This window comes from Punica granatum, chromosome 3, assembly GCF_007655135.1.
Source record: "Punica granatum isolate Tunisia-2019 chromosome 3, ASM765513v2, whole genome shotgun sequence".
Classification (NCBI taxonomy): Eukaryota; Viridiplantae; Streptophyta; class Magnoliopsida; order Myrtales; family Lythraceae; genus Punica; species Punica granatum.
In genome coordinates, this window is record NC_045129.1 from 33519979 (window position 1) to 33536886 (window position 16908).

General features: G+C 42.2%; 3 protein-coding genes across 4 annotated transcripts; all 3 read right to left on the bottom strand.

Moving 5' to 3' along the window:
• Window positions 1-456: 456 nt before the first annotated feature.
• LOC116200736 (ETHYLENE INSENSITIVE 3-like 3 protein) lies at window positions 457-3658 on the bottom strand. The gene is made up of 3 exons (XM_031531601.1): window positions 3418-3658; window positions 1087-3076; window positions 457-1000 (listed from the first exon to the last, which is right to left on the bottom strand). The coding sequence occupies exon 2, from the start codon at window positions 2951-2953 to the stop codon at window positions 1112-1114; it is 1842 nt and encodes a 613-aa protein (XP_031387461.1). The 5' UTR covers window positions 2954-3076; window positions 3418-3658; the 3' UTR covers window positions 457-1000; window positions 1087-1111.
• Window positions 3659-5836: 2178 nt separating this feature from the next.
• Window positions 5837-9967, bottom strand: LOC116200295 (FT-interacting protein 3). 2 transcript variants are annotated; one of them, XM_031531150.1, is made up of 4 exons: window positions 9426-9967; window positions 8736-8800; window positions 6869-8549; window positions 5837-6782 (listed from the first exon to the last, which is right to left on the bottom strand). In XM_031531150.1, the coding sequence occupies exons 3-4, from the start codon at window positions 8450-8452 to the stop codon at window positions 6051-6053; spliced, it is 2316 nt and encodes a 771-aa protein (XP_031387010.1). In that variant the 5' UTR covers window positions 8453-8549; window positions 8736-8800; window positions 9426-9967; the 3' UTR covers window positions 5837-6050. The 2 variants fall into 2 exon arrangements, with proteins under 2 accessions (XP_031387010.1, XP_031387009.1); XM_031531149.1 differs by lacking the exon at window positions 8736-8800.
• Window positions 9968-10609: 642 nt separating this feature from the next.
• LOC116200296 (DNA topoisomerase 6 subunit B) lies at window positions 10610-15869 on the bottom strand. The gene is made up of 19 exons (XM_031531151.1): window positions 15688-15869; window positions 15563-15615; window positions 15353-15450; window positions 15137-15242; window positions 14440-14577; window positions 14248-14299; window positions 14071-14135; window positions 13824-13930; window positions 13614-13716; window positions 13359-13444; window positions 13050-13246; window positions 12789-12904; window positions 12581-12666; window positions 12335-12407; window positions 11884-11975; window positions 11592-11730; window positions 11431-11525; window positions 11151-11325; window positions 10610-11046 (listed from the first exon to the last, which is right to left on the bottom strand). The coding sequence occupies exons 1-19, from the start codon at window positions 15779-15781 to the stop codon at window positions 10900-10902; spliced, it is 2022 nt and encodes a 673-aa protein (XP_031387011.1). The 5' UTR covers window positions 15782-15869; the 3' UTR covers window positions 10610-10899.
• Window positions 15870-16908: the final 1039 nt, after the last annotated feature.

Here is a 16908-nt window from a genome sequence, read left to right on the forward strand (position 1 = left end):
CATTCAATAAAGACCACCTTTTCTTTCTTTTCTTTCTCCCCCATTTTTTGCCATTTTGCTATGTTGGCTCCTCCTTAGGTTCGAAGAAATCATCTTTGTTGCTATCCAAATGATCATTTTCCAGGTTGAGATGGTCATAAAAGATGCATTTCTGATCAGGTTTCATTTGCGGTTGACCGGTGATCGATGACGAATTTATCAGACTGGATTCTTTCTATATAGCAAACAGGCATTTCATATCATACTTTTTTTCCTATTACTTCACGCTCAAATTCAATCTTCCAATATCAAGATGAAGATGGCTAGCAAATGCTACACCATCCGAGCTTTCGCCAGAGACAATTATGTAATTGTATGGCTCTGCAATGGAGACAGATAATTGTAAGGCTCTACATTATTATAATAATGTGAACCTCCAACCCAGTAATGCAGTGAATTACATGAGAGAAGACCCTCTGTGATGAAAAAAACGAATTCCTCATTAAAAATCGCAACAACAAATGCTTGCTTATGATTATTTTTCCGTCAGAATTATCAACACGAAGTACCACAAAACTCCCCGATCATTGGCAAAGCTGCTTAGGTGCAGTGACACCATCATCTCCTTAATCTAAACCAATAACTGATGAATAATAAATGAGGCATAGAACAAGTACATGAAAACCTAACCAATACAAATATGCACATGTTGATGAAGGTGAACAAACAAACAGAGTTATTTGCTTGTAAATGGACCTTTCCATTTACCCTTTGTTTCCAACAATTTGACCCATTTACAAACGACTCCCTCAATTTACTCACCTACTGGCTCGAAACAGAGCCGAAGAACCACAGGCCCGCATGGTCAACAAGTAATGATCTTCTTCCTCATTCTTCCGGGCCATCTAGAGATAACACAGATTATAACTTGACTTGACTGACCCCTATACCGTTATCCATCCAAAGGTTAGCAAACTATCATTCTGCCATGTCAGCAACAATTCTGCCCTTTCTACAGTCCCTGCATGAGAAAAGCTCGGTAAGAAAACTCGTAAGCTCGTCTAGTCATTGCGAAAGCACAGACAATTGGCTGTAAGTGTGACTCACAATCTAATCTATGGATTGATAACTTCTATGCTGCAAAGTATTTGATCAGGTCGTCCTCCAGCATGATGTCATCAAAAGCAGCCATTGCATCAACCGAAGGGAATGGGCTGTCGGGACCTCTGAAATCCAGCGAAAGGCTATTGAGAGGGGACCCAAAGTTATCGAAAGGCCCGGTATCCTTATCAACCTGAAACATTTCTTTCGCATATGGCTGCAGCTCCACTCCAGGAATCTCATTCCCGACTCTCTGCATAGCTGTGAGATGTGTTCCACTTCCATCATTCTCAGGTCTATTGATCTGGGGCACATTAAGCTCCACTTGAGGTTGCTGCTGCTGCTGCCCAATTTGATCTGTCCTGCTTTCTCCAGGCCCACCGTAGAAATTACTGTAGCCAGCTGAACCATATGAGAAATTTTGTGTTGGGGGATACACCAAAGGAGTTCCACCAACATACATGCTCTGCGTCGGGATTATATCAGTAGAAGGAAGGGCAGGGAAGTGGTTGTGCTCGAATCCTGGTACTTGGGACTGGGAATGCCCTGCAATATCTTTTCCTGGCAGCAACCTTACACCTGCGACAGCACTGTTTTCCTGTTGCGCTCCGTGCATCTGGTAATCCAGTAACGGCACATCAGCATGGTTCATGTCAGGGAATCCGTTCCTCTGCTCAGGACCCACATGGGCATTGATGGGCACAACAGCACGTGGCTGATCAGAAGAGCCTGTTTGCACGCGGGACCTTTTTCTCTTTGGCCGCTTTCCTTGTTGCTCTTTATCTGGGGAAACCTTAGGGTTAGTTCCAGGATTTTGTGCACTAGGCAAACTCTCCACTTGTTGAGTATTTGGGTTCTCTTTAGACGAGACAGAACCCACATCAACACCACCATCAACGTCATAGTTGCTATCGCTACTAACAGTAGCCCGCTTTTTCTGACAGAAGCCACCGGGTGGGGACTTGGTTATGCCTGAGGTTGCGTTATCGCTGCTCGGTTGCTGAATAAGTGACTCTTCTCGGCTTAGAACTCCCAACCAAATGGCACTCTCTTTTGCTGTCATCTTGTCCTGCAGGCACTTTGATTGGCGAACATGCCTCCTTATCTTAGCGATATCAGGGGACATGTGCTTGATCACGGCTGTTAAAACACCGACCTTCCACATCTTCTTGAGATCGTGCGGCTTCTTGTATGGAGGACTTTGCCCATATGTTAGTCCTAACTTCACCCACCAATCCTCGTTTCCTGTGGGCCACCATGGAGGCGGGATACCCTTCTCCAATGGGTACTTTCTCTGAGGCGGGTCGCAATGTTGCATCAAGGATGACAGCAGGCTGCCCAGGGTAGCGTCCTGCAGGTCCTGAAGGGTACTCTGAGAGCTCCCTTTGCGGTTGCAGTCCGCCTCTCCCATGGCCAAACACTCTGCCTCATACTTGGCGATGGCTGCAGGCCCGTTCTTGTCGAACTTCACCTTCTCCTTCCACCAAGCCCTGATGTTGTCAGAAGCTCCACTCACTGGCTTGCCCTTCTCAGGGATTATGCCGTATACGAATCCCCGCGCTTTGCACACTTCCATCAGCTTCAGCATGTACTTAAGGATACCATCCTGGGCCCTGGACATCTTCTTCCTACGTGCCTGATCTGAAGTTTGCTTGGGCTTCTGCTTCTCCGCTGCTTCCTGGGCGGCAATCTTCTGCCTTTCCCTGATCCTCTTGAGTTTGATTCGATCTTTCCACATCCTCTTCGCCAACTCTTCAGCCTCGATCTCTTCATCACTCACATCCCTCTCCCCCATATTATCAACCCTAATATCATCAACCTCAAGGTCCGAGCCATACTCCATTGCATCAGTGGCAATCAGAAGCGGCTCCATCGAAATGAAACCACGACTTATTACTTCCTTGTGGTTGTAACCAATACCTTATCAGCTATAGCCTCACACCTTTCTCAATCCAAACACACCGATTCCTTCCCTGAACATTTAGTCAACCTTAACCTGTGGCGCGAAATATAAATAGCAACGAGTTAGGACGAGAAAAATTCCGAAGAATCCTCTATAGACATATCACCTAATCCCCAACTGAGACCACAAAAACCATACACCATGGCAATCATAAAAAATAACGGACCGATACCACTGATAGAGCACTTCTCCGAAATTGCCACAAAATCAAGATCATCATGAAACGAAATTCAAAACAAGAACAGCCCAACTTCAGCCGAGCAGCCCCAGCATCGACAAGATTCTGCAGCTGGGCAACACTACATCTGCACAAATTCAAAACCTTGCAACGACCGAAGGAACAGAGGGATTCTTTCATTTGGTAATGAACTCACCAGACAACATCGTCTGCACCGAAATCGGATTTTCCCCACACCGGCGGAGCCCGACACCCGAACACCGAATCTGGGCACGATGACCCCAGCAGCCACGTAGCTGCGTTCGTCAACTTTGAATCTGGAAATCGACAATCTTGAATGAAACCGGGAAAGGGGGATGAACCCAAAGCGACCTCCCAAAAAAAAAAAAAACCCAAATGCTGCAAAAATGGAGGGGGCAGAGAGAGAGAGAGAGAGAGAGAGAAGGAAATCGACGGGAGGCTGCGGAAGATTTTACAGAGGTGGACAAAGAGACCAGAGGGAGCCGCTTTTACCGAGGCCTTATCCTCTGCTTCGCGCCACCGGAGCTCACCCTGCACCCGTACCTCCCCCACCCCTCATCATTTTCTGATGACATCATCATTATAATGAAATAAGTTTAAATTTCTTTCCTATCAAAAGAAAATGCTTTTTACCTTTCTAGGCTCTGAATAATTTTTCATTTTGGATAGAAATAGTAATTACTAATTCAGAGTAGGTCCAGTGGAGGTATTATATTTTTAAATTAAATTACAAAATTAGAGCAAAAAAAGATTGTCGCTTCGCTAATTAGAAATTCGAATCCCGGATATATTTCCAGGAAAAAGATTGAGAATTCATTTGGTCAATATAAAATATAAATTATGGTATTTATGGAAATCTTTTTTTTGTTGCCTTAAGTGTCAAAATTCATTTTCTTTTTTTGTTCACTTTGCTTTATGGAAAATACAGCACCATATCATATCATATCATATCAAATCTGTCGTCCGTATAAAATTCAAAACTTTACACTATCAAGTTAACTTTTCACGTCCATGCCTTGACATTTCTCACCAAGAAGGCCCCCCATGGGGCTTCGTTTGCTAATGCATATTAAGTTCATTATTTGCATCAGGCTCGCTCCGAATCATTTACTAAATATTTGCTTTTCCGTTTTCTCGTAACGTAAGAGCTATTCGATTTTTAGGGGAGGAACTTGGCTTTGATGTTACGGATTCTTTCTAATTGGGTTGAAAGTAGACGATTTTTCTTTAAGAGTTATACCCAATAATTTTTTCTCCTACGAGTTTAACATATAGATGTTTAGATATATGTGTTGTGCATATTTAATTATGAAAAATATCAAATCAATTATTAAATGAAGTAACATCCCTATATTAATTTTTTTTGGATAGATTCTTTTTTGAGAGAAATATATCCTATATTAAAGTTGTTAAAAATATGGTATTAGACATCTCATGTCCGCTTCTGTATATTTTAATTTTTTGTTACCAAAAAAAAAGTTGGAAAATCTTAAACAATTTTTTTTTGTGATATGGTGAAAAAGCACTAATATAGTTCTTAAGTAATATAACTTCATGACCCACTATCCATAATAAGATCATTGACTGATATGTTGCTTGATATAGTTTATTACAATTTAATTGATACTTTATCACACTATGTGATAAGATATGATCACTGAAGAATTAATCTTATAATTCAAAAAAAATTCTCTTATATGAATTTATTGAAACAAGTTGACTTACAAGATTAATCCGCTCTTATGTGATTGAGTTTTCGAGATGCTTAACAAGTTCCATTTGAATTGTCATTTGACCGGAATTTGCTGATGGATGAAATATTATGTAAAAGCTTTTTCATATTAAAGCCGCTATTTCTGAAGAATTCAAAAAGTTATTAAATACGCCGTCACAATCGATTTACTAGTCGGAATCTCGGGTTATCGGTGATATTAATTTTTTCCCTACGCCCTGTTTGGTAGCTTTAACAACTCATGGATTTAATAATGTTAGTATCAAAACGCTCTCAAAAATTCAAACCTCTCTCTATCCCTCTAAGAATTAGCATTATTACATTAATAATATGATGATATCACTTTTAAAATATTATCAGTATTTAAAAGCAACAAACGCATTCCCAATATTAATCAGCATAAAAATGTGCTAGTCTCCTCGCACAGTCATTACGAATTCCCATCCATCAATCCGTTTGAACCAAAAACTGATTTTTTTTTTTATAGATTATATAAGAGAAGATGCACGAGTCTAATATAAAATCGAATGGATTTAGAAACTTGGTTTTCCCAAGTATCGGTTGAAATGGTATTGTTAATGTTGTTAGGAAGTAATAAAGACACGGAAGGTACACCTGAAGAGGCAGCCAGTCAAAGTCAAGTCATACACGCTGCCTGTCGATATGCTTATAGAGTGCATATTACAATTGAACAATTGATTGATAACTCCAGCCATCTTCATGTAAGAAACTCACCATTTTTCAATCTGGAAGCTACACGACTATCAAACAGGTTATGTTTTCCTTGGACCCAAATCACGACCAGATCGTGAAGCAGAATATCTCATGTTCAAATCTTATTAGGAAGTGCAATCCGAGAATATGTAAAAGATATACCGTAATAGCAGGTAATAGAACTAATAATGATGACATATGAATATACTTGAAATAATCAGCAAGAGAGAGTTGCAGATCTATGGGAAAAGATAAAACAACGCAAGATCAAGATGCGAGCTTCGGGTTTTGGTTTGATTAAGGAACATAATAGCATCCTAGGTTTCTAGTACTCATCACATCGATGGGCTTGATGCGCATGTTTACAACATGCTGTCTGACCTCGCCGGCAGCCTCCTGAAGAAGTTGAGTGGGGCCGAGGGCAGCTTATGTCTGAACCTAGGATGCCTCAGCACGTAAAATCCCATCAGTAGTATCACGACTTGGAATGGGGTCACGTACAGGACCACGGCGGCGATCAGGCAGAAGGACACGAACAGCGTGGTGGCCCTTGGGTCACGCCAGCTCAGAAGTGCCTGGAACCGCTCTCCTTGGGTTGCCAGGTCGCCGACCACCGTCTGGACCCGCCCTGCTATGCTCCTGAGCCGGTCGTATCTCATTCGGACAAGGTCAGCTGGCCGAGAAGTTGGGAAGCTATCGAACTCCTCGTCCAGCTCGTCAGGGTGGGCTGCGTGTGCGTGGGAGAGATGAATGTCCATGTGGGGAGGGTGCCTCGGCCTCCACCGGTAGCTCCATATCCCGATCAGGAAGAGGTACAGGAAAATTGTTGGGAGGATCAACTCTGGATAAAGGACGAGTATGATGAAGAGGATGTGGATTAGGATGGTAGTGATCGGGTTCTTCCAATGGCATATCTGATCGAACCACTTCCCGATCGAGATCACACCCCTCATGACCCCCATGATACGGAAGAAGTTCGCCTTGCTCCTCCTCATGTTCCACATGTGCGAGCCCACGTCGAGCATATACTCCACCACTTCCCTTCTCAGGGGTGGCTCTGCCCGGCTTAACCTCATCGACACGATTTGCATCGCCTGGTGGTGAAGTAGAACATATAAGTAATTTCAGTAAGACATTCTCCGCGTGAATCCCGGTAATTACTAGGAATATTTTGCGTTACCTGGTGCCTCAAGCTATCGAGCTGAATCACTGACAGGGGATGGACGTAATGCATCTTCGGTAGCAGAGGCATCGAGTACATATACAACATGTTCACAAGCGACGCGCACGTGAACCTAACAGCCAGTTGCACTTCGCCCATCTTCTTGACCCCCGAGGGGTGGAGGACAAGAAGTGGGTAAGAATGCGTGTAGATCCGATCTGCCTCGAGGGTAGAGAGCCGGATGCGAACCTTTCCAATCCTCGAATCCTTTCCAGGTCCACCTTTATCCACGTGCCCATTGTCGAAGACCCCGATTGTGATCACTGTACATATATCAAAGACCTCCCATGTGTACTGCTCGTTCCACCTTGGGGTGAAGCTATCCACGATTGTCCGTGTACGGATCCACTTCTGCCCATACTTGGCCACGCAGTAGGCATCAGTGCTCCCTCGACCATCCTTTGATTTCACTGGAATCAGCCCATGGGCGCTTATTATCCCGAGCTCAAGAAGTCCAATGCTCGGCTTCCACAGCTGTTTAGCGGTCGGCCTAAGGTCGCTGCTGTAATGGGTTGATTCGTCGAGAACGTGGTACCCTCCTTCCAAACAGATCCTCAAATGAATCCTGCTTGCAAACTTGATCTCCTTCTTCTTCTCTCCATCTATGATAGTATGCTTCTCGAGATTATGCCACTTCGTGTTAACCGGCTTGTGCTCTAGCCTCCTCTGCACATTCTGCAATGGAATTATACACTTGCCGAAGACCTCGTCCTTATTTGATCCAACCCGATCTTCGACAGTTAGAATCAAGGGCTCCTCAAAAGGCTCCGAAGCAACAAACATCAAATCCTCGTTCCACATCGGGTTTATGCTCTTGCTTGCAGATATCCTAGTCCTCAGGGCCTGATTTCCCAATATTGCCTTCACAAAGGCCTCCGGAGCTCTGCTTTTGTCGGTAAGAACCAAATCCTGGGCCTCGATCACATTAACACGAACATACCAAAGCTTGGGCAACAAGTAAACCTTGGATCGTATATGGGAGAAGCCGCTGGCTCCAACAGCCACAGCATCGGAGTGCCAAGCATCGGCAAAGGCCTCATCTGCTTGAGTTCCCATCCAAACCGCCAACATCAGCTCCCCTTTAGTCTTAATGCCCCTTCGGTCCTCCAATCGGTACCACTGAGGGGCCAGCGGGCTATCTGGTGGAGCTCTTTTTGGGATCTCATGGAGCTCGAAGATGACCCGCCCCATGAAATCGTCCACCACGACGTCCTTGTCCTTGACCACAACCTCAAGGAGCGAGGCTTGAATCCTCTCCTTGGAGAAGGCAAACACCTGTTTCCACTCCGGGTTCGACTTCTTCTCAAAGTGCTTTGTGAGGCCCTTATAGTTCCCGAGCTTGACTTCCACGTAAGGGTCGCAGCTCCCAGAGACGTCCTTTCCAGGCAAGTCCTTGGCCTTCACGACCCGAACATACAGGTATTGCATCTGCTCGACGAGGTCATAGGTGCTAGCTAGCTTGTCTCCTATAGGCGCTCCTGCTCCGATGTTCGGAGAGGTTTCTTTCAGGGCAAAGTCTTGGGGTAGAGGAGGTTTCTGCATCTTTTCTCGTTCAAAGGAAACGAAACCGAAGCGTACCGGTACAGTCACAAGCTGAAACCTCGAAGAGTGGTTTTCCTAGACAAGGGGGCTGAATAACCTGCCAAGGGGAGGAAAGACAGAAACATAAGAACCTCTTCCCATCGAACACTCGGATCAGCTTTGGCTAAGGAAGGGAGATGAATGTGGAATGGAATGAAAGTTTGAGTTTTTTGAATCCTTTTGAGTACGAATAGTAAATTCGGGGACCGAACTATGGCGAATAGCAACAAAAGTGAGCAATCACCGGGGGCAGGCTGATAGCTGAAATGGAGCTTTCTTCCAGTGGATTTGGTCCCACACATATAAAGTCTAAATTCAAGAAACACAAGTCATTGCTTTCTTCCACAGGTTGGCATTATAATCTCAGCAAAACCGGCAAGAGTGACCAACCAAAAAAAAAAAAAAAAAACACAAGCGCTAACTTATAACTATCAGAATCAAAGTGTGAGCAACTTCATCCAAATTTTACCGGAAAATTGATATTTTTGCCTCGTAGAAAACTCGTGCCATTTTCTAAACTGCTCAACTTTACATTAAAGAAATACAGCCTTTTTTTTATGTTTCTACAACTACCTAAACCAACCCGAACAAAGTCCCCACTTTTAGTTAGACCTGGTCGTTATTCAAATCGAGTAGGAGAAAAGGAACTAGAAATAACTCACTAAAACACTTAAACAACAACTCCGGTTTGCGCTGGCGGTCGAACCTCGCGACTCCCTCTGTTTCGAGACACCATGAAACCATGCAAGAGAATACGACCAAAACGACAGAGAAATTCTATGTATGTAAGCTATACATACTCAAAGATTACAGAGATTACAGAATCTTCACTTAATCCCATGAGGAAAGACTTAACAGACAGACAGACAGACAGAAGAGAGAGAGAGAGAGAGAGAGAGAGAGAGAGAGAAATGGAAGTTTTGATTTTGATTACCGTAAAGGAGGGAAGAGGAAGCTCAATCACTGACTTATGATCAAATCCAAGGCCATGCAGATATGAAAGTTTTGGTATTGGGAATGGCAGTGTTTTTCCCCCACTTTTTTTTTGGGAGAGTAAACGACTGTGGGAATGTGCAGAGAACAAGAGGGAAGACACACACTTTGCTTTGCTTTTAAAAGGCACCAACTTTATTTGCTGCTTCCATCCCTCTTCAATGTGTTGTGTTCGAAAGCAGGGCAGCTGGGCAGGTTCACGTACGGTGGCTCTGCTGATCGGATTCTGGCACATGCAGGGAAGGTTTTGCACATTTTTACTCGGTCCATGAATCTCGTCCATCAGATACTCTCGATCCCATCTAACCGCACGATGCACCGGATAGCCTGTTAATTAGGACAATAGTGATTCTCGTACCACGTGCGCAACTTCTCGTCGAGGCATGAACTAGAGGAGTTCGGGTTTGCTACTAAGAGGGTTTAGTTGACGGATGAGGTTTCGTTGTGAACTTTCGGTGACAGAGTAGTGTTGGTTAGGGACTGAAGCTGGGAAATAAAAGAGGTAACGTGGTGTAATTGTACATATCGCTGTCAACGGGGCTACTGTGCTTTCAATGGCAGTTGGGGAAGTAATGGACTGAATGGGAAGTTAGGTGTGGTTGTTTGGAAAAACAGAAAGAAAGACAACACCGTCATCTCATCCACTCTCCTTCGAGCGACTCCCTTCCTCGGCGACTATCTTATCTCGGAGTACAGAGCGGCCATTTCATGTCAACTGTAAAAATATCATCTAAACCAGAATGGGAATTCTCTACGAGCTTATCTTTGATCTGCATTAGTGCTTGTTCCTCTCATGACAGTCAGGAAGCTGCTATAGTAGAACTACAAATTTTCGAACCTTACGCCTCCGATCCCTTTCCAGACCCTTAAGGCAAGTACAATAATTGCCAGGAATTCCTAACCGATCCGATCGTACTGACTCAGTTAGAATCACTCAGCAAGATCGACCGTGGGAATGGAAATTGGGTTTCCTGCAGGAGCAGTTTAAATGCCCACATGCCTGCACTGAAATGTCATGCTGAAATGGTCTTCGAAATTTGCAATGATTGTACAACTGGACAAACAGATGGTCCCATCCATGAGAAAGTTATCCCATTATACAAACGGGAACAGAGAATACATGAATTTTGGCAAAATCCTGATTAACTGAACGTAAAATTTACCCACAGAAGTGCATCTTCTGTTTCTGTCCATGGTCAGCAAGTACAAGTATCTGGCATTATTAAGTATATAGAAACTGATAATATACGATCTACATTCTTTTTGAAAGTCTGTTCCTTGAAACAACTCGGGAAATAATATTGAATATTTTTGGTTGTTATATTGTAATACACTGTAATTGGCTTAACAACCCAGGAAATGGATATTAAATCAAATTGGCTGAGCTTACAAGGATACAAAAGATGATGAGGTCCCTACGAGATTAGCCTGAAGCCAATGTTTGGGCTCATACAGCCGATGAAGTTGTACTTGGCTTCCAGTGGTTGTATGAATATATCCTCTCTGGGCTCTTCGCTCACACCACTCTGCGTGGCATATTCTAATGCCATTTCGTAGTCCACCTGCAAGCATGCACATGAATTCCATCCACAATGTGTCGATATCTCAATCTGTATTGGGAAAATCAAATTCAAGACAGATTCGGCCAGAACGCTGAGGAAATTACCTGTTCCACATGCTGAGCAAGTTTTTGCCTGAAGGTATCTTTCGTAATCAGACGAGTCGACACTTTGCTTAGAAGCTCTGCATCCTCACCTTCATATCGTCTCTTCTTCGAACCATGTAATTCTGCCATTTCTTTCAAACCATCATATATGGCACCACTATAACTGGGAATGTACCTGCAGAACATCTGGTCAACCATTTATTTCTCGCAGAAGAGAAGGAAAAAAAGATCCGAGGCAGTGCCCCGTGAATGAAATAGTAGATGAGATAGGAAATTTTACCAGCTTAACCTTCGTTTTCTTTCCTGTTGCTCACGGGCTTGGATTTTCTTCACAATTTTAGTCTTAAGCTGGGTGCAGCACTGCTGGATGGCAGACTGCAGAATATTGTCGGGTGAGAAAACTAGCTATCTCCGAAAACCTTAAAAGCAAATCCTACCCACCTTGACAGCAGAAGCTATTTCACTTATGTCATCTCCGATATACTCCTTTCCTGTTCCTTTAAATGGGATCTTAGTACTTACAACGCTCACAAAGACCCCAATTTTATCTTGCCACTGGCTGATCTTGTAACTACTCCAGCTGCAGAAACAAATATTAGTTGGATTTTTATCTGTTTGCGCTTATATAATTCTGTCATTGCTAGTGCATGAACAAATCAAGTTCTAGAACTCAGCCACTAAGGAATCCAACAAAGATGTCAGTCTGAGAGAGAGAGAGAGAGAGAGAGGATACTTGATTCTCTTAATAGCGGTCCTGGTGACAACATCAGCTCCTTGCTCGAAAAGGAGAGGAATTCGGTTTGCAAACCGAAATATATTTATCCCCTGAAAATAAACATTCAGGATTTGGTCAGCCACAGATGTGAATACAAGAGTATGCAGCACTTACAATGTTTTTTCATCAGACATCTCACGGACGGCTGCTCCAAACTAAAGTAGGAACCATACAAGAAATGAACTAATTGATAAAAGAGCATTTCTAAGCAACAATCTTCTCATGATAAGCTTTGATACAAAATATGTCAAACCGAACTTTAATTACTGGAAGCTGCAGTTGACACTAGCTTCCTGAAACCACTTAACAACTATTCTATCACCGATATTTTACTGCCAAGCCATATAATCGCGAAGAAACATATATTCAACCTGTAAGGGAACATAATTTGAATGGTAAAAACACTCACAAGTTTGACATCTTTTCCCCCAATACTGACGCCAGCTTCTACAATAAATGGGTGGCCTTCAAATACTTGCGCACTGTGTCAAGCATCAGCTTTGAAAATATTAAAAATATTGGTGGAATAGCATGATAAATCATATTATTCAGTAAGCGCTATGCTTCTCAAAAAATATGTAGGTGAAGAATGCAGTGCAAAAGGTATGAAAATTAAATAGTGTTGGATCTAGGAAAGTTCACATTTGAAGACAACCTGCCAGAATAAGTAGAAACCAAGTCTGGGTGTAGTTCCTTTATTATTCCAAGACGTAGATTATACTCTCCAGCAGGACTAAGACACTGAAAGTTGTCTAAAGTCAGATAAAATTTTAATACTAATCATGTCAAGGAAAGATACAAAAATGAAACCAGAAGTTCGATAATAGAAGCAAAGAGGATAAAATACTGAGTGGGTAGCTTACCTTACCACTAGGATCATCAAACTTTGCTTGTCGGAATAACTGATGAATACGAACTATTTGCTGATCAGTTAAAGACTTAACAGCCATTTTTGGGCTAAAGTCAGGACCCATTTCTCCTGAAAATGTAGGGTGCTATTGCAGTAAGATTGACTGACGTATTGTAAGAGAGGCAAGAAATATCCAAGAATATGCCAGGGCAAATGCATTTTCAATAAATAAATTTATTAAAGAATTTAAATTAGAAAATAGACATGCACTAACCTATCAACCGTTCTGCATAAGATTTTCCAATATTAACAAATTCATGCTGAAGAAACTGAAGAAGGTTCTGTTTAGAAGTCTCTGCTATGAGGCGCTTAATGAGGAGCAAATCTACAGATGATGGATGATGTTTCGTCTCAAGCGGAACAGGAGGCATAGAATCTGTTCTCCGTGCAAATTTTATGGTCATATTTTTACTGCAAAAATAGACAAAACGCAGATTGAGAAAACAAGTACGCATAGATATGCGTATACTACAGGGACAAAGAGAGGGAGAGGGGAGAGACAGAGAGAGCAGAGAGAGCATACTCAGATGCATCTGAAATAAATTTGAAAAGTAATTGTGCATAAGGGGTGATGACAGCCATCTGTCGCATATAATGCAATATCTTTGCCTGCACAAACCATAAATAAATTAAATTGTCTTCCTATAAAAGGAACATTATTATTGAAAGAAAAAATAAATTACCTAAAAATCCTCAAACATAAGCTTAGTTGCTCGATTAACTATGAATTGCTATTTAGACCTACAAGGTCCACACTGGTAAGCCAGATTATACATACACGGTAAGTAGTCCAGTTTCCCTCGATTACAACTTGAATTTTAGCGCCATGCCACCTTTCCTTATTTTCTTGTTTCTCATGTAAATGAATGTGAGGTATGTTCCTGTAATTTACAAAGGAGGTATCAATGAGGGTGCCCTTTTTCTAGATATGGCAGGTATGAATGATGTAATTATCTGTCTTGCACTTTTACAAAGTATAAAATCATACCGATGAATATCGATATCAAGCCTGCAGAATGATATATAGTTTTGGGCTTTCATCGATGATGAAATCTCTATGGGGAGTCCTGTACTCATCTTGGACCAAATCAATGCCTGAAAAAATCAAGACAAACAAAATTTTGTGCTTTCGAAATGACAGAAAAGAATAGGTAGGAATATTCTCTTGCATGCTTTTAGCATTCATGTCTTTAATTACAAAAGCAAGTAGTTACATCTGAAAATTGTGATATTACCATCTTTGCACCAAGACCAAATTTGCCACGCGTCTGCTTCAAGCCATATTTTGTTCCTGACAACACTGCATGAACAAACAGATTCAGAGAAGCTCATGGCCAATAGCTACAGGTACTCAAATCCACATGGAAAATGGTCTTCAGCTGATAACCTAAGGAAGTTGGACACTTTAATACCTCTTCCAAACATATTTGGAATGTCATCATGGGGCATCCCTTTTCCATTATCCTACAGAAGTGTTAAGCAATAACGAGCATCAGTCTACAGCAAATATTTTATTTTTGACTTAATATGGCAACTATAACAAAACATGGGCAAGAACAAGTACATGACGGAGGAAGAAGACCAACAGAAGGAATGAATCACACCTTGCAAGTCACCCTGTAAAATGATGCCTCACCTCGACCCTTTATTCCTTTTACAGGTGTAGGCTCTTTAGTTTTCTTCCCAAGGAGAGCGTTCTTTGCTTGAATCTCCTGATTTCGAGCTTCCTTAGCTAATCGTTTCTGCATGGAGGGAGAATGCAGGACATTCATTCGAAGAACGATATGAGTAATACGTGCACTTATTAGAAACCAGGGAGGTATGTCATATGCAATATTCCCCTGTCCCCGAAGGGCTTTACTGAAAACCATGGTCTCCAAGATCTAGTATATTGTTTTTCTTGATGTAAACATGAACTTTGACAAAATATGACACAGGTGATGAACACCAATCACAGGGTTCTCAAAATTATGTGCACCTAATGAGATGATGTATGTCGAGACTTGTCGTCAAGACTATTGAATACTATAAAATAGCAGTTACTGCAAAATCAAGAAAACTAAAGCTGTGGACTAATCAGCGATATGGAAGCCAGGAGGCAAAGTACTGGTAGCGCGCACATATCGTCAAAGTCAGCGGTATGAAGCCTCAGTACTCTCAGCATTTGATCTGATAGCACCTTACTAACTGGGGAGGTGATTTTCACTTCAAGAAGTTACAAAAGAACCACATAGTTCAGGATATTATACCAACACAATACAATTCGAGGAGAAGGCATGTTAAGTAAGTGCATGAACACACCTCACGAGCCTTAGCCGACTCATAATCGTCATACAATGCCTCATCAACACGTTCTCGATCGACAAGACCAATCATGGAGTTGAACTCACTCCTCTCTATCTCTTCACTGCAACAAACTTGTCCAGTTCAGAAAGAAGCAATCCTGAATTTTCTCTTTCCGACATATATCTCAAGTAAAAATTCTGACAAAAACCCATAAGTTCACTAAGTGCTTACATTGTTATTTCTACCACTGGAAGCTCAGAAATGGACTCAGCCGAATCGAGAGCATTTTCGACAAGCTCCCTCACGGTGGTGTACAGGCATTTCCCAGGCTGCAGTCGCATTGAGAACACGGCAGCATACACTTGTTAACATTCTCAACACAATCACAGTCAGATTCACAGAGAGAAGTTCAGACGGACAAATCCTTCGAAGAGAGCTTACATTATCAAAACCGGCAATGTTCTTATTCTCCGCGAAGAATTCAGCCGGAGACTCTGCAACAAACAAACACGCAAGTTACTCGCGACGATAGTGAACATGAAATCATCAGCTCGGGTGCTGCTTACTCTGCTTGAGCACGCTCTCCTTGGGCTTCCTCCTGGTCTTCGATTTGCCCTTCTTTGGCTCCACCGAGCTCTCGCTGCTGCCTCCAGTTTCCATCAGAAGAGCACAACCGGCCGGAGGATCTCCTCCGATCGCCGGTTCTTCAACCGCTGCGACCAGAGACTGGCCGAGCTGCAAATGCAAATTGAGCTAGGGATTGTTAGTGGCAGAGGATACGGTGCGTCTCATCCTCACGGATGGAGTTGCATCTTCCAATAAGAATGAAGGACCTGAGGTTAATGATCACCCAGGAGGTCATTAGTCAACGCAATGGACGGCAGAGATTGAACGTTGGACTCTGCGCGTGCTAAAGTCATGTTGTGGGCGTGCCATAGAAAATAATCATTTTCGCGCCAGATAGAGCGGGAACGAAACGGGGCTCGAAAAGCCGAGAAAGCAGATTGGATGATGGGCCGGGCCCATGGGCTCGATCAGCATTGGCAATATCCGGCCCAATACTTGCTCTGTATTTTCTTTGCCCTTTCTGTTTCTTTTGGGATAAAATTAGCACTCATAATCGTCTCGAGCCTTATCATAGGAGTTTTTTTTAATAATATAACTGAAACTTATAATAAAACGTCTACTCACGTGAAAAAGCTATGAACTCTTGATTGATAGTGAATGATCTCGATTTTTCAAAAAATCGTACTAATTAATATTTCATAGATATAAAAGCTATCATTTCTCTCTGCTTTTAATTTTAATTTTTAATATTTTTAATTAGAGAACCATGATCCCAGCCTTACTTGATCACCACCCCCTTCGTATGGACCCATTTTAATTGTCTTATATGATATTATATATAATTTTTTGTTCCATGTATTAGACCCATTAATTTCTTTTTTAACCGAAAATTTTTTTTACTCATGTTAAGCCTCATTTCTCTACTTTTCCTTACAAAAGATGGACAAGGGAAATGAGATACATTGCAATACAAAAAGATCGGCTCGGTCCTAACAATACCATCCCGTGGCACATGCCAAAAGAATCATCAAATGCTTTCTTTGTTCTTTGGTTCTATGAAGCAAATCGCTGCATAGTATCGAAAATCATCCTTCTATATATGCACGACAATGGATAAACAATTAAGTAATGTGCTTAGTCGAGTAGAAGATATTGTTCTTGTGACTTACGCATTGATGATGGGACTCAAGTCGAGGTAAAAGATCTAGCACACCTGATAT

Coding starts and splice junctions, on each gene's coding strand:
- LOC116200736 (XM_031531601.1), bottom strand. CDS start 2,953: ATGGAGCCGCTTCTGATTGCCACTGATGCAATGGAGTATGGCTCGGAC.
- LOC116200295 (XM_031531149.1), bottom strand. CDS start 8,452: ATGCAGAAACCTCCTCTACCCCAAGACTTTGCCCTGAAAGAAACCTCT. Junction 6,783..6,868: donor TCGATAGCTTGAGGCACCAG/GTAACGCAAAAT, acceptor CTTCACCACCAG/GCGATGCAAATCGTGTCGAT.
- LOC116200296 (XM_031531151.1), bottom strand. CDS start 15,781: ATGGAAACTGGAGGCAGCAGCGAGAGCTCGGTGGAGCCAAAGAAGGGC. Junction 13,247..13,358: donor TTTATTTCAGATGCATCTGA/GTATGCTCTCTC, acceptor CTATTTTTGCAG/TAAAAATATGACCATAAAAT. Junction 12,667..12,788: donor TTGATGATCCTAGTGGTAAG/GTAAGCTACCCA, acceptor GACAACTTTCAG/TGTCTTAGTCCTGCTGGAGA.